Below are 16,821 nucleotides of genomic sequence, written 5' to 3'. Positions count from 1 at the left end.
GGAACCAAGGCCTAGGCCAGTCAGAGTTCCTAAGCTTTGAGAGGGTAGGCTAGGGTCCCATGACCCGGCCAACAACCAGCTTGGGTCACCAAACTTAGGCATGAACCAGTCAGATTCTAGGGTGAAATTCTAGAACCCACCAACTCCTATGGAAAAACCCTAGAGCCAGCCAAGTCTCAAACAAGACTCCTAGGGCCAACCAGGGTTAGTTTCGAATCAAATTTTGTGTTTTTCAAAACTCAAACGTGTTCTTCATGAATCGAGTCAAGAATCACAATGAAGGCCAAAATTAAATCTTTTTCATCAAGAAATCACACATCATGCATTCTAAAACTATCATGCAAATCAAAATACCAAAAAAACTACAATATAACGTGAGAATCAAAAAGTTTCTAAATGCTTAAAAAGCTTGAAACTTATCAGTGGCAGATTCAAAGAAGATGAGGCATATATGAAGAGAGTAGATTAAAGATCTAAAAGCATGCCATGGAAAAATCTAATACTTGGCTAGACAAAGCTACTTGACAAAGGCCAGTACAAGCAAGATGAGAATGAGGAAGTCTCTATCCAACTAGATGTTCGAGTAGGACTTGGGGGTAAACGTTATCCCAAAATTTTTCCACCTGATGTGGCATGTCCACATAAGGCAAGACTTAGGACATGGGGAATACAACCTTATCAATAGCAGGATAAAGTCTCCTTACATGGCATGGAAAAATTGTCAAGCAATAAGCAAGAAGAGCTAAGAAAGTCATCAAGAAGCTTCACAACCATGTTTGGCTGGCCAAAAGGAGTACATAGGCTGGCCAGGAGGAGCTTGTATGGCCAGCTAGGGTTTGAGCACAAGCTGGTCGGCCAAAGGTGACTGTCAGACCAAGAAAGGGCTCGTTCGACCAAGGAAGCCTTACCTTTGCAAGGAAGGTTGTACAAAGGCTGGTCTACACCTACTAAGGCTAGCCAACACATGAAAAGGTTGGCCAACACTTGCTAAAGCTGGCAGGAACATGACTTGCCAGACCCTGGTAGGAACATGACTTGTCAGACCCTGGCAGGAAAATGGCTGGCCAGACCCTGGCAGGAACATGACCGGCCAGACCCTGGCAGGCACATGGCCGGCTAGACCCCATCCTACACCTAGCAGTCACTTGGTGCGCAGCCTTCATCTGGGACAGCAAACTAAGTTACGATTTGGTCTTTAACAACCCACAAAAATAGGGGAGAAATATCAGATATTCCCCTATTCTTAATGGATAATTAACCCATTTGCTATTTACTTTTTATTATGTAAATAATACTTTATAGTTTTTATTATTCAGGGATATTAGGTTATTATCTTGATGTAAGCTCTCCTATATAAAGAGCATTAGCCTAACCCTAATTTCTCTAAGTCTAAGCTCTCTAAGTCTCTAGCTCCCCAAAAGCTCTCAAGCTCTAAGTCTAAAACCCTAACTCTCTCTCTCCCTCTCTTTTACACGCCCAAGGCTTCTCTCTCACTTGGGATTTGCCTACTTGATTCTCATATTGTAATCTTAATAGAGCCACTTCAGATTCCACAATCTTTATGATCTGAGTGGTACTATCTCGTATTAATACAACTAAAAAGGGAGTATGTCATTACCCGCTAACTAAGGGGGTTGAACCTCTATAAAATCTTGTGTCTCTTTCACTTTTCTATTCTTATTGTGTACACGTGGTAAGCATCAGTATTAAATACAATTGTTGGTTGGCCAAATTTGAGGTCAACAATATCTTTTCCATATTCTCTCCAAAAAGAGTTCTTCTCGTGTGTTGAGAATAAACCTAAGAACTTCATATACACTATATCCTACTAGTCCACACTAGTCCTTGTGTGTGATAGAAGATTCAGAAGACTATGGTGTAAGTACTTTGAGACCAACTAATGATACAATATACGAAAAGTTTTGAGGATACCCTAATAGGCTATGAGAGGTAAATTATCTTTTCGTTTATTAATTTCAGATAAATATATATACATATGGTGGTCATGAGGATGTGGTACGATAATTATTAGAAACTATTATTCTGCTACGTAGTTGGTTTAGTACCTCAAAACTAATGTAATGAGTTACTAATTTCCATGTTTAAATATGCGATCATTACAGCCAAATTCCCTTTAAGGCCCAAGGACTTGAATTTTTGCCATTTTGTTTCAATAAATGAAACAATCTTACCTTTTTTCAAAAATACTACTTATCTAATCTATTTATTTAAATATTAATTTTATCTATTTAATAATTATCAAACAAAATTATTATTTAAATATATTTATTAATTAGACCCGCAAAGTGTCTTAATTAAAAAATAACCCATATCTCTTTTTTCTTCTCAAATCGGTCCAAACTTAGTGAAAAATCTCAAATAAAACATACTCTTATTTTAGAATTATAATTGACTTATTAATCAATTAATTGAGTCTACAAGATAGTATTGTCCCAGATAATGTGGGGACTATGAACTTATGTAACTAAGATCCCAATAAGTATATTAGAAATTTATCGAGTAAATTTCCTAGCTTATTAATTCCTCCTGACTTCACTATAGATTCAGAATTATACTCTTGATTACATAGAACGCTCTATATACCAAATATAGATACGTTATGAATTATTCATTGTTTCAATCTAAATAGCCAATGATCTTCTATAGATGGTCTACATCGAGTATGGATAAATTTACTATTTTACCCTTCTATTGTATTTTATCCTTAAAACACTTAGCTCCTTATAAATGATATTTCTAAAAACTATTATAATGACTGAAATAAGAGCTCTTCCATGTATATCGTTTAACCAAGCTCTAAGAAAACCGTCATTTCACTTCATAATAGTTATAAAGTTCTGGATTTCATATCTATGATTAACACTCCCACTCAAATACACTACTGACCTCCCAACATGTAAGTATAGGCTAGTCTTATGGTTAAGCTGATAACGAACAAGTCTAAGAACCCGTGTAGTACAATTAAGCTAAAGCTTAACCATCTCAGGATTGAGATCAATTGATCTAGGATCAACTAAGTGACATTGATGTAGAAAAGATATAACAGTAAGTTTATGATACATTTTCCACTATTAATATCGGTCCAGTCCAATATATAGTTGATACATCCGACATAAGTTTACTTTACTAATGCACTTAAAAAGAAATTCTACTTATATAATTGTAAGTAAACCCCATCGTTGATTATTACATTAGTGTAAATCCAGTGCACTAATAAATCATGAGACTAAATTTTTTGAAGCATATAATCATGATTATTTTTCACTATGTAGATAATACTATAGTCATGAATAACTATATGTTCGAGATTTAATAGAATTTGTATATCTATTCTATATAAAGTGTGCCTATATAACTGAATTCTTGGTTTATGAGAAATTCATGGGTGACTTTTTATTTATATTTAATAAAATAATAAAATATTATTTATATATAATAAAATAAAAATAAAACAAATCTCATTAATATTTGAACTGATATTTGATGCTAATCATTTATCTATTTTTATTTTTTAGAAAATACTTGAGCTTACCAAAATCTATAAGAACAAAACCAATGAAGAAAATTTTAACAAAAAAAAAAAAATGAACGAAGAAAAAAAGTGTCATAAACATTATTCTGATATTTGATGCTAATCATTTATCTGTTTTTATTTTTAAAAAAATACTTGAGCTTACCAAAATCTATAAGAACAAAACCAATGAAGAAAATTTTAACAAAAAAAATGAACGAAGAAAAAAAGTGTCATAAACATTATTGAATAATGGCAATTGCTAACACAAGAATTTCAGCACAAAAAATTATACTTGACCCCTAGACAAGATTATCATCTTCCAATCCTAATAATATAAATAATGAACAACACCTCATTAGTTATTCCAGGAGAATTATGCATGGTAATGTCAAAAAAATCATTAGATGATAATAATATTTCTCTAACAATGATACCCTAAGTAAGAACTAAGAAGTATTGTAGCGTTTTATTTTTAAGAGCATGAATAATATTAAGACAATTGGATTCCACAATCAAGCTCTTATTCTCCTATTAAAAATAACACATTAATATACATGTAAATGATTCTTAGTTTTACAATAATAAATTATTAATAAACTCACAATTTCATAAAATTATAAAGTAGTAATTTCAATTAATATTTAAAAATAATTTATAATTTTTTTCGAAGTATTGGTTATAATTATTATTTCTAATTTTATAAAAAATAAATATAATTTTTTTAAAAAAAATAATTATTAGAAACTTGCCATAAAAGGTTATAAGATTGTTACCTTATTAATTTTTTTTTAGTGCTCATCAATGGGTATTACCCATTTAGAAGTGTTCTATATTATATAGACTATATATATATATAAAGTATTTTAACTAGAACATTTCACATTATAATTTGTGAAAAAGAGATTTTTTATCTACAACTTTTAGATAGATGTTATATTCAATTATCAATAATTTAGAGATTGAATTTTAATTTTCTTTTTTATTTCACACACATTTAAGTTGTGTTTTCTTTAGTATTTGAACATGAATTTTTAGTTTATTTTGGGATTATCTTAAGAACATATTATACTTAAATTATCAAGTTTTCTTAAACACTATAATATATTACATCCAGTATTTATTTTTTATTGTCAAAATTATAAATTACATTATTTAGATATACATAATAATAATCTCACCTAATAAGTAATAATTTTTTTTTAATTGTTATTATATCTTTTAAATAAAGTAAAAAATACCTAACATAAAATTAGTATACGTGCTTCGCACGTAATTTTTTACTAGTTAAACATATAATTATGAAAGTAATCATGTGAATCAAGCAATATAAAATAATTTCTGATCTTCTATTAATTAGTAAATAAGATTATATTGAAATGGGTTTTATTTAGAGCATAAAACCCCAACAACAACTAGATCACTGAGGAATGTTATGTCGAAATTGGTGCTTTGATATGAGTTCTATGGAGAATCGAGTTCAATGATTGATAATACTCTGCGACATAAAAGACAAGGGTTAGATCATTTAACGGGAGAAGTCATTAATTCCGCTGCGTGATTGTAAGTATTTCTATTCAATCTTTGTTTAATGTAAATCGATTAGTAACATGTTTCCAGGTTGTACTACACATTCTTTTGTTTAATTTGTAATATAAATGTCAAAATAAAATTGATCCTATCATGTATTTCTAACTTGGAGGTGATGTAGTCACTACTTATACTTGTGATACCTCCTTGCATTGTCACTACCTCGTCACAAGTCATGCTAATGGTGTGGCCATACTCTGATTCGTCCTTAGTTGTGTGCATTCCTTGTCATTTTGATCTCATTTTAAATGGTGTCTTTTCCAACACTTGGAAATATTTACTAGGGCTTGGCTAAATGAGTAGGACATATGGTGATCTCGAGCCTCAGGCGAGATGCACTTGCACAGACAAGATGTTGAAGATGTGCACGAGTGAGGTGAGTCATGGCCTTTAGCCTGATGACCTGGCAAGATATCTCAAGGCCTGATGGCCTAGCGAGATGTCTCATGTCTTAATGGCCTAGTGAGATGTCTCAAGGCCTGATGACATGGCGATATGCACCTTTTGGCCTGGCGAGATGTCTCAAGGCATTATGGCCTAGTGAGATGTGTCAAGGCCTTGGGCCGAGTGAGATGTGTCATGGCCTTTGGCCTGGCAAGATGTGTCAATGCCTGATGGCCTGTCGAGACTTGATCTCCTTATCCGATAGAGAGATCATGCCATCTTACCATTTGACAGGACCTTGTCAATAGAAGACTTCACTAAGACTAATCTCAGGATTTAGCCATGCTAAATTATGGAGTTAACAAGCATGTTGGAATAAATTTTAACCCTCCCAACATCATAATTAGGCAGTTTGGATTTTTGTTGGATTATTCCAGTTGCATTTTTCATCCATTTATTCAGTTTAGTTTGGATGATTATTTGTGTTAGGCAATTTGTAAAAAAATAAAAAATAAACATCCCAAAACAAAACAAGAAGGAACTATCACATCAACTTTTTGTAAATGGTAAAAAAGTTTCACAGCAAATATCCTAAACACTTTGTAATTAAAAATATACTTAGAAAAAGAAAAATACAAAAATAAAATACAAACAAAAAGAAAAGGTCAAATTGGCAAATTGTTAAATATAAAGTAAGGAAAGCTCAACACAACCAAAGTTATAGAGAAAATATATTGGTTTTTGAAATCGAGGTTTAGAGGGCAAACATTACAGAGTAGAGTACAAAGTTCAGACCCTCTTTCTCAAGAAATTTTTATTGGATCGATAAATGGTGCCCACATTCCAAGTGTAAGTGTTTCAGAACCAAAACGGCACAAAAATTAGTGTAATACCAAAATTACCGAGGGTTAATAATACGGTTTGGTGCATTGCGCAAGTATAGCAACTGTCAAAATCTGCAAAATGCAACATCTGCTCTGGCTCCCAAATTTTACTTATTTTAACCAAAATAATCGAATTTTTAGACTCTAAAGCAAATGGCTATAATTTTCAAAATAATATAAACCCTTCAGTTTAAAGTTAGCGTTCACTAAATAAAATTAAAAAAATAAAAATATTCAGTTAAGGTACTTGTACATTTGTTCAACTTATGGAAATAATGTCCCGCTAAAAAAATCGTAGCTCTGACAAAACGAAAATCAGGGTAAATTAGTTCACTAAAAACTTATATCTTTGAAAGACTAAACTAATTGGTACCTAAGGTGCATCCAACTTCACAAGCCACATGCTACATTTCATTTTGAAATCTCACATGTAACCAACCAATAAGCAAAAAAAAAAAACACTTAATCCCCCGATGATAAAGAAAACAGAATCTTCTTTTCTGGTTTAACCTCGAACCGACTCACCCTACTTTCAACAAGCAAGATTCTTTTTAAGACAAAAAAACAAAAAACCCTCAAAACTGGCGAAACTGCAAAAAAGTATAACACGTGTCCAAACAAGAAAACTCATGCAACAAGATTTCAAAGGGGGGCCTCCACCTGAACAACACAGGTACGACCTTTTGGTGGACCGCCACCAAACATTGAATCCAACTTTTCTAGTTTTGACCAAACGTTAAACAGTGTCGTAGAATAGCTAAACTCAGTTTAACATCCGTACAAGACAAGTTGCAGTAAAAGTGGCAATCCTTTTTAGAAAAGAAAAATACCAGATCTCTCTCACATTACTAAGGTAAGAAACTAATTGTAGGTTGGGATAGAACAAAGATAAAATTTGGAGAAGCATCAACAGTAGAACATCACTTTCTTGACATTGTCCTTCAGGGCAGGCAAGGGTCTCACTGCAGCATTTACGCCGGGGGCTCTTGTGCTACGTCCACCTGCACCTGGACCCATTCCTCCACGGCCAGCAGCAGCGCCACTGGTCATTGATCCACTGTCCGAAGTCTCTGGCTCCATGTAGAACCGAGCTCGGAAAGCAGCAAGATGGGCATAGTACGCAGGAGGAACTGCAAAACAAAGAAAACAAACCAATCAATAAAAGCATTCGATCTTATAGGTTCAAGTAATAAAACTCTACGGTAAACTTGAAATGTCAGGAGGAGAGATAGAGCACCTATTGAAACAGATCGGGTGCATCTTGCATACCTGCAAAGGTTGAAAATAAATACAAGTTAAGCCACTTCAATGAATGATTCAAAAATTAAAGTAATGGCATAAAACTTACGTGTAGCAAAGATTATTGGTTAAAGATTGCAACCCATCAGCAGTGAACTCGTTTTCATCCCACAGAACATGATAATGTGCAGGCCGGCTAGTACCCTGTTTCGGAAATGTCCAATATGCTTAACAAACATGTATACCACTAATATAAAGACACTAAGCACAAACAAGAACAGTAAAAGAGAATTCAGAATTGCAAAAAGATGACATGCCTGTATTCCAGCATGACTGCAGAGATAGAAATCAAACTCCGTTGGATGACAGATTTTGGAGTCCACAACAGTACCTGTTCATTAGAATATAAGGGTGTGACTAACATGTAAATAATTAACCATATGTACATACAAATACATTATACATTTAGCATTGTAAAAATATGGTGTACCTGGCAATATATTTCCACTTTTGTCAACAGCGTTCCGGTCATGATGATTGTTGGCAAACAGCCTAGTATGATGACGCTTCTGAACAACAACAAAAGTCACAGGAGGCTGGTAGTTTGGTTCTAGTGAAGCGCAAGCCTGAAATCATTGACAAAAGCAAAACCGGCTATATAAAATAAATATTTTGGTAAATTAGTTCAAATTAAAAATAAAACTAAAGAAACTAGACAATTCTACACTACTGTATATTTACCCTGCGAATGGCATCAAGTTCATAAAGTAAAACTTGATAGAACTGACCCTCACTGACACCATCCCTGCACCATGATACAAAATTATTTAAACAGCACAAACTGAGTGCAAAAAGACAAAAAGAGATTATTAACATCATGAAGCCATACCTGTAGAATATAATACGCTGAGGCTTTTGTCCAGTTGCCCTACGGAACGAAATGAGAAGTTCCCTGCAGTCAAAGAACAAGGAGCATATGCAATTCAAAGACCCCTCAAGAATAGTATTACCCAAGCACACAGAAAATATATAACCATAAACGACCCTTAAACTCATTTTCTGTTGTTAGGATGCATGTAAATAGTAGTATTATTAAATCAGAAAAGGAGAGGAGAGAAAGATTGATACTTGATCATGCCACCCGTAACTGTTCCCCTGACAGGATCCTGCCATGTTTTAAACAGATCTTGGATGAGCTCCTGTCGATGGGCTTGAGCACAAACCAAACCAGCATACTTCGTAACTTCAGGCCAATCTTGAGAAGCCACAACCTATAATATGAAGACAATTGAAAATATTTCAGATAACCAGTGAAAAAAATTTTAAAAAAAACAAAAGAACAAAGCCCACAAAAGAACATAGAAATGTTTTCATAACATACAGCTGCAATGGAAGGGCTTGAATCCTCTCCAGGATGAGGATGAGTAACATCAGCACCAAAAATTATAGTGGGACGGTCACTGACTAAAGGAATACGCCTTGATATGGCATCAACCAAAACAGTATTCCTTCCTCCAACCTTGACATTTATTTTCAAGGCCACATTTGCCAGATACTGCTTACTCATTCTGAAGACATGCTTGGTCAAACAGCACTGAGATACAAGGCCAAGATCTGTCTCACAGATTCGTTTCAAATCACCTGCAAATGAAAGCTTAACACTAGATAAGCATATGTTAAGAAACACATGATACAAAATAGATTAACTGACTTTAACTTTCGTACCATATAAAGAGCCATTATTATCTGGTAAAATAACAATAAGCAGATCCAGCTCCTTCCCTTGAGGTTGAAGACGACTCATAGCATCATGGTAGCGAGTTTTCAGGACCTTTTCAACCTGATCAGGACGACCATTAACAGGTGGGAGTACTGGTTCTGGATTAAATGCCTGCAAAATGGAACCAAAAGATCAACATTTACAACACTTGAAAGTAAAGTTCAAAAGGAATAACTTTTACAAGCATATAGATCCTGTACCATTCCAGAAATAAAACACATCTGAGCAAGTTCATAACAGAAGCCCCGAGCAACAGCTTCTTGAACATTTCGAGAAAAGTTTATGCACATCCAATTGCTCACCGTACCACCATTGACCATTTTCTACAAGTAATTAAGAAGAATAACCCAAATAAGTAAGAAGTCAGAATGAATGCTATAGCTGAAATGCAACAGAGGTAATAAATCATTCTGTTGATGCTAGAATAAATGGCAAATTCCTCTGACATTTATTTTAGTATACAACATAGGAACTTTCATTTTACCCCATTTGAAATTCAGGTATCCACATAAATTAGTGCAATAAATTTTCAGCATATGAGTTACAGAGCAAGAATTTAGATAGCAAACTCAACTTGAGGCAGAAATAAATCAAGAATTCAATAAAAAGGCTACCTTGTTCATCATATTCCATTGTCCAACTTGAGGAAGGCAATCCTTTTCTCTACCTGTATCATGATATTTAAGCTGGAACAACACAAAAAATCAAACGTCATTTTACCATCCACAATTTTAAAGCAAAGAAATAAGTAGAGCACGTACCAAAAACTAGAAGTAAATAAATGCTTGTACATATATAGTTAACATACCCAGGGAGCAGGTAGAATGCGAGCCTCAACCTGAGCAAGCCTCTCACTGATTTTGATTCCAAACTCCTTAGCATAAGGATCATTGCCATAAGCATTATGTTCTACAGTCTGCACAGCAATTCATAAGCTTCAGCCCATACAAAGGAAGTCCAAAACTTCAGGAGTAATAGAAGAACACAATCCAAGATACTTTTGATCATTAGCACACTCGGTACTTAATTGAGACTAAGAGTATCAATACTAAGGGCCATGTTTATCCGTATTTAAATTTCGCACAAACCATAATATAGGAATAAACATTGGAAGAGATGTATTGAGATGATATGACTGCATATACTGTATCAATCAGCACAGAAGCATGTTGCATATTTAAATGGATAATTATACAAGGATCAATAGGAAAAAACACAAAAAAAAACCCTTCAGTTCAAGAAATGACAAAAAATTAACACAAAAACAGAATTAATCAATATTCTTCTACATATTAGTTTCAAAAATTCCTACAACAAGGTAAGAAACTTGTAACAAATTGAAGCTTATCGTATAAATCAACTTTTCTTTTAGTGAATCATGGGAAAAGGAAAACTTGTTTAACAGCAAAGGATTTCTAAAAGCAACATTTGTATACAGGCTCACGTTACTGAGTGTAAAACATATACTATAACTATAACAAAAACATAAAACCTCGAACATTATCAAATAAAAGGCCAAAAGGCTTTCCACAATTCCATGACAACTGACCTGCAAAATATCTTTCTCCCTATCATAGGGACGCTGACAGGTAACCTTTAGCAAAGCAGTAATCTGCTTCTCATTCAACCTCTTAGAGTATCGCTGACCCTCCACAATTTTACAAACCTGTATCCAAACTGTTTATTAAAATAATGTCCACATACTACATCCCAAGTAGGACGACTACCAGTAATCAAGTTGTTTACCTCCATGGGTAGATAATTAGGCCTCTGCTGGTTCCCTACTTGTAGACAAGGCCATTGAGTATGCTGAATAACGAAACCATAAGTTTCGTAGAAATACTCAACAACAGATTTCATAGTGCCTCTATCATCCACTGGGAAACTGAAAAATCAAAAGAAAATAGAGGATTGGTCAAGATAATTTTGTGTGCATCATAGCATAAACAAACTACAGAGCATTGAAATGTCTAACAACAGCCCAAAATAATTAAAGTCATACTCACGTTAACTCTCCTGTTGCTTGTGATGTCAAACCAGAAATACGATACTTTCTACGCATATTTCCACGATGGGTAACTTCAACCTTGACTCCACGCAAAGCTTTTTTAATCTGTTTACACATTAAGTATAAAACAAATATTATTACATGTCAAATACAAAGGAGGGAAGTTCTTCCAAAAGATGTAAAATATACATATATATATAAATTAATAAAAAAAAACAAACCTAGGATTAGTAAAAATAGAGATATTCAAAAGACCTGGCACGTGTACAAACTTAGCATTAAAAGAGACTAGAAATACAGATTACAGAGATACTAATAATACAAAAACCAATACAGAATGAGTATCTAACCTTCACACGATCAGAATCAGATAGCGGTCGGGCAGAAACATCCCGATTAAGAAGCTGAGTTACAAACTCAATTACAGGCAATGGCTCGATGAATGCAGTGGAGGACATGTCTGGATATTGGCAAAATAACAAATAAACATGTAAGGAAGTATAGCAGAACCTAGAAGCACATGTATGAAGAGATAACTAAGAAATTATATAGATTAAATCAGTACCAATATTAAGAGAAAGCCCCATCTGAGTAGGGCGAATACTCTGATAGAATCCACGCCAACTTTCCAAACCCTCACCAAGTGGCTGTCTTCTACCAAGATCAGGAGAATAAAATGATCGACCCACAGGACAATACCTACAATACAGCAGAATAATGGTTCACAAAAGAGCTAAGAAAAATTTATGCTGGTGAAAACAAATATTTACCAATGAATATTTGTTGGCATACCTAGTTGTAGGCAACTCACGCAGAACAATATCAAGGACTTGAAGTGCTTCCTGTGGTGCATCAGCTTGTCTTCCCTGCAAAAAAAGTCCTAAATGGTGCAGGTCAGCCCGTGCAGCCAATTTGATAACAACTTTGAACTCCCTCTCTCTCCTGCATGAAAAGAATAACAATTACGTACACAACCAAAAAAGAGGAACAAAACAAAAACAAATGATAAGAAAGGAATGGCGCATTTGAAACAAGGAATTTCAGGACAAAGAAAATAATGGTGTCTAACCTTTGTGCACCAGTTCCATCATCCTCATCAATAAGAGTTATTTTAAAATCCTTAGAAACAAAAGGAAGCGGTCCAGCAGTATATAGACTCTTTCGTCCATCATAGGCAGGGAGCCGCCTTCCAAGATGAGATTCCTTGTACAATCTCACCAACTGTGCCATAACAGCGCGATTGACACCTCGTGAAGTAACCTCAGGTGTAATTGTGACCTAACATATGTCAAAACAAGTATGACCAACATGAACATAAATTAAACAAATAGACAAATTAAAGAGCAGGAGAACTCACGTCATACTGGTGCAAATCCTTATCTGGGAGTTCCGCAAAGAAGTGATTTGCCTTGACAATGCATCTTATGCCAGAGCTACCCTTGCCTGGGCGAAGAGGAAACCTCATTGACTTACTTGAGGGTGGCGCAGCTTGTATTTCTTGGCCAGTAGGAGCATCTTTCTGTAGGTCAATCTGCTCAATCTGCTGTGCCAATTGTGAAGGCTCGGGTGGCACAGAGGAAGAACTCACCTCTGACGAAAGAGGCTGATGATAGACCCCAGCTCGATATTGTGGTGGGGTTGCTTGGTGCAGCTCGGGATCTTGTGACCTGGACGGTCCACCTGTAGGTCCTCCCCCACGGTGACCGCCCATACCACCAGGGCCACGTCCATACCCTCCACGACCACCCTGATGGGGTGGCCCGCCCCTTCCCCTTCCTTGATACTCTTGAGGCCCACCATACTGTTGCTGTTGAGGCTGTCCACGTCCACGTCCGCCACCACCACCGCCATAGCCTCCACGGCCTCCCTGTGGGGCCCAACCCCTACCACCTTGGTACCCTCCACCACTACCACCACCATGCTGCATTTGAGCACCACTCCTTTCAGCAGGGCGTTGAGAGCCACGACCACCAGCACTACCACCACCAGATTCCTGAGGTTCAGAGCTCTCACCCCCACCAGGATGATCAGTTCTCCTCTTTCTTACCATAATGATGACTGCACGCCCAAAAAAATAAGTACACTAAAAACCCTAATGACACAGCATAAATGGAAAAAGCCACACGCACACGCGCACACACACGCACACAAAAGTTTCTGCACACCAGCAAATAGGAAAAGGGAAAAAATACAAAAAAAAAACCGAAAAGTATAATCAAACTCCATTGCCATCCTCCGTACAAAGAAACAATAACTTAGGAAAAAGTAACAAAAAATATATAGAGAAAACAATACCAAAACACTTGTAAACCTAGAAACAAATGCAACAGCTTTCTCAGAAACCAAACAGCACACACAGAATAAGCCTCTTAAAAAAATGCACAAGATCTAGCGATCTAACACTACAAAAACCAACACACGAGACGCACAACAAAGAACACACATAACCAAAGAAAAACAACAAACTCGAAAGCGCAACTAAGATCAGACAGAATAACAGCAATCACGGCCAGAAACAGCAGATCCAGTCAGAACAATCACAGTCAACACTTCCATAATCATGCGATAATCGCAATAAGAGAACAAAGAAAACGAAAAAAAAAAACAAGAACGAACAAGAAACCCTAAAACTACTAAATGAAAAAGAGTATGCACCAACCTCAGAAAATATCTACCGGAGGAACGCCGGAAACCGTACAACCACCGCTGGTCCACTCCCTGCTTTTCTTGGGGGAGGGCTTGAAAGAAGAGAGAGAAAGAGAGAGAGTCCAGTTGAGACGAAGAGGTTGAGAGAATTGCAAAACGAAATATAAATTAATAAATATGTAATTTTCAATCTTTGGGAAAACCCCATCAATGTCATCCACACTCTGCTTATATATACAAGGAAAAAGGTAGGTCTTCGAAAATGACAACTCTGTCCCTATTCTCTCTCTTCTTTCTCTCTCTAACTCGTACTACCACTTACCTGTGCTGCTCTCTCCCTTCTAAAAAAATTAAATTAAATTAAAATAGTAAAATGAAGATACCTTAATTATGTCACAAAAATATTCGTTAATCCAACGCAAGATTATTTTTTTTTAATTATGGTGTCATTAATATACAAATAAATTTTTAAAGAAATTACTTTTTTTTTTAGAAAATTCTTGATTAAGAAGGAAGGCAAATAAATAATAGTACGATGTTGAAGTTTTCTTTTATTTATTTTTTTTTCTTCTAAATAATTTGTTTTAATTTTTAATTTATAATTTTCTTTGCTTGGACTCATCCCTCTCACCCACGGAGTGTTGTTGACTGGGTCCCACAAGTCATTATCCTATTAGGGTTCCAGCGTGGACAATGACGTGGCATTTGTACGGGAGTTTATATTGAGGAGTGGGCTGAATATAATTTTTGTGTTAGTGCTGCTTTGGTAAGGCATTATGTAATTTTTAGCTTTTACTTTTTTTTAATGGGAGAATACATTAATAACACTATTCAACTATTTATTGATGCAAAACACCACACTCCCAAACGTGATGTCATAATCTTATTATGAAAACAAAAGTCAAAAACTATTTTTTGCACCAGTTTGTGTTTTTATGTCACACCTATATATTATAGTTTTTTTAACAAATCTTACAAAGTTTTAATAAATAGAATAATTTACAATACACAAATTAGGTTAAAATAATCTATTTCAAACCCATAAAAAATAAAATAAACACTTATATAATTAATTGTTTTAATTTTATTTTGGTATTTTAAAATTTATAGAATGTCATAAATATATGGATACACAATAAAAATAAGAAGGAAAAAATGTACGGTACACCATAAAACTTTCAAAAACTATTTATTAGTATTTTACAAAATAAAAAAAAAATTACTATTGCATTTACATGTCAATATCAATATCAATATGTGTGTTTGTTTGTAGGATATAATTATTAGGCTTTCAGAATTGAATTATTTTATTTGATTTCATTAATTTAATTTGGTGAAAATATGGGACCCTCTGGAATTTTTTTTCTGATAGTAGCTAGAATGCGCATGTGGAACTCTTAAATATAGGAAATTCATTATGACATGTAAATACTGAAAAAGTTTTTTATTTTCACCAAATCAAGCCGTTACAATTATTATTAATTTCCTTTTTTAAAATAAATGCAAATTTTTTAAGTAAAATAAATGCTAGTTATAGACTTTTTTTTTTTTTGACATATATAGACGTGATTTTTAAATCTTTGGGATTGGGAAAAAAATGATTCCTACCAAATATATCTAAAATTTATAGAAACCATAATTTCTCTATAAATTCTCAAAAGTTAATAAATATCTCAACCACCATTTGCATTTAGATTAATTTGTTACCACTACACATGCAATATTTTTGTTGTTGGTTACTTTAAATATTGAGGCCATCGACTAACCAAAAAAGTTCATTTAACCTTACCAATATACATTGCCCTTAAAAAACAAGACTTTTATACATTCATTAATTAACATACATTTGAATACCATTCAAAAAAATATACATTTGAATAATATTTTTTATTAAAATAATTAGAATAATTTAATATAATTTTCCACATATTTTAGTTTAATAATTACAATATTAAATCTTCAATCACTCATAAATATTATAATTTAATTAAAACTGTAGAATCATTTTTTAATATGTGTGTTTCATTTTATGTCTAAATTTAATGTTATTTTTTATTTATTTTTTATATATAATTATTTGTCAAAAATATTATTATTTTTCTGATCATTTCTCTTTTTTTAGAAGTTCTTAAAAGTTTCTGACCCAAAACTATAATTAAACTAAGAATAAGATGTACAAAAGTTTTTTTTACAGACTTCACCATTAGAGAACTTCTGAGTCTCAATCTATATTTTTCTTTTAACGGGAAATATTTTAGTCTTTAGTTTTTATTACACTTTTGGGTCCTTTGAGAAGCAACTTTTAAGAATTTTTAAAATGAGAGGAGAGAAGAATGATAGTATTTTTTATAAATAATTATAAAAAAAAATAAACATTAAATATGAACATAAAATGAAACAGTGACAGTGACATATATTAAAAAATGGCTAATTAGTAATTTTTTCCCCCGAACTTTGACATGTACCAAATCATGCCCCCTGAACTTTTTTGGCCGTCAAAAATTCCCCCTGAATTATTGAGATTGTTAAATTTAGGGACTTTTGTCTAATTTCATTCAATTTTATTGTTTCAGTGATTGTTTATGTACTAAACCATGCTCCCCAGACTTTGATATCTACCAAATCATGCCCCTCAAACTTTAATACGTACTAAATCATGCCCCCTGAACTTTCATCCATGTTATAATTTTTTTACTAAAATTAGACAAAAGTCCTTAAATTAAACAATGTTAATAATTCAGGGGGAATTTTTAACGGC

The 16,821-nt window shown here is 34.0% G+C and overlaps 1 protein-coding gene across 2 annotated transcripts; it reads right to left on the bottom strand.

Moving 5' to 3' along the window:
- Positions 1-7,006: 7,006 nt before the first annotated feature.
- On the bottom strand, positions 7,007-14,384 carry LOC115714148 (protein argonaute 1). Of its 2 annotated transcripts, XM_030642713.2 has the most exons (22): positions 14,077-14,384; positions 12,775-13,475; positions 12,487-12,695; positions 12,210-12,359; positions 11,983-12,116; positions 11,768-11,877; positions 11,416-11,522; positions 11,156-11,294; positions 10,959-11,075; positions 10,218-10,325; positions 10,024-10,095; positions 9,610-9,732; positions 9,355-9,520; positions 9,011-9,270; positions 8,758-8,900; positions 8,519-8,581; positions 8,371-8,434; positions 8,120-8,255; positions 7,947-8,020; positions 7,739-7,833; positions 7,628-7,659; positions 7,007-7,520 (listed from the first exon to the last, which is right to left on the bottom strand). In XM_030642713.2, the coding sequence occupies exons 2-22, from the start codon at positions 13,465-13,467 to the stop codon at positions 7,297-7,299; spliced, it is 3,219 nt and encodes a 1,072-aa protein (XP_030498573.1). In that variant the 5' UTR covers positions 13,468-13,475; positions 14,077-14,384; the 3' UTR covers positions 7,007-7,296. The 2 variants fall into 2 exon arrangements, with proteins under 2 accessions (XP_030498573.1, XP_060969388.1); XM_061113405.1 differs by lacking the exon at positions 14,077-14,384 and having other exon boundaries at positions 12,775-13,493.
- Between the last annotated feature and the right edge of the window lie 2,437 nt (positions 14,385-16,821).

Source organism: Cannabis sativa, chromosome 4 (genome assembly GCF_029168945.1).
Source record: "Cannabis sativa cultivar Pink pepper isolate KNU-18-1 chromosome 4, ASM2916894v1, whole genome shotgun sequence".
Taxonomy (NCBI): Eukaryota; Viridiplantae; Streptophyta; class Magnoliopsida; order Rosales; family Cannabaceae; genus Cannabis; species Cannabis sativa.
Note: the sequence above shows the minus strand (reverse complement) of the source record. Positions and strands in the feature narration are given on the sequence as shown.

Bases quoted from the DNA above. Each gene is read 5' to 3' on its own strand.
- LOC115714148 (XM_030642713.2), bottom strand. From the start codon at position 13,467: ATGGTAAGAAAGAGGAGAACTGATCATCCTGGTGGGGGTGAGAGCTCT. The intron at 8,435-8,518 runs GTATGGCTTCAT...ATCATGGTGCAG, and splicing joins CAGCGTATTATATTCTACAG to GGATGGTGTCAGTGAGGGTC. The intron at 8,256-8,370 runs GTAAATATACAG...CAATGATTTCAG, and splicing joins AACTTGATGCCATTCGCAGG to GCTTGCGCTTCACTAGAACC.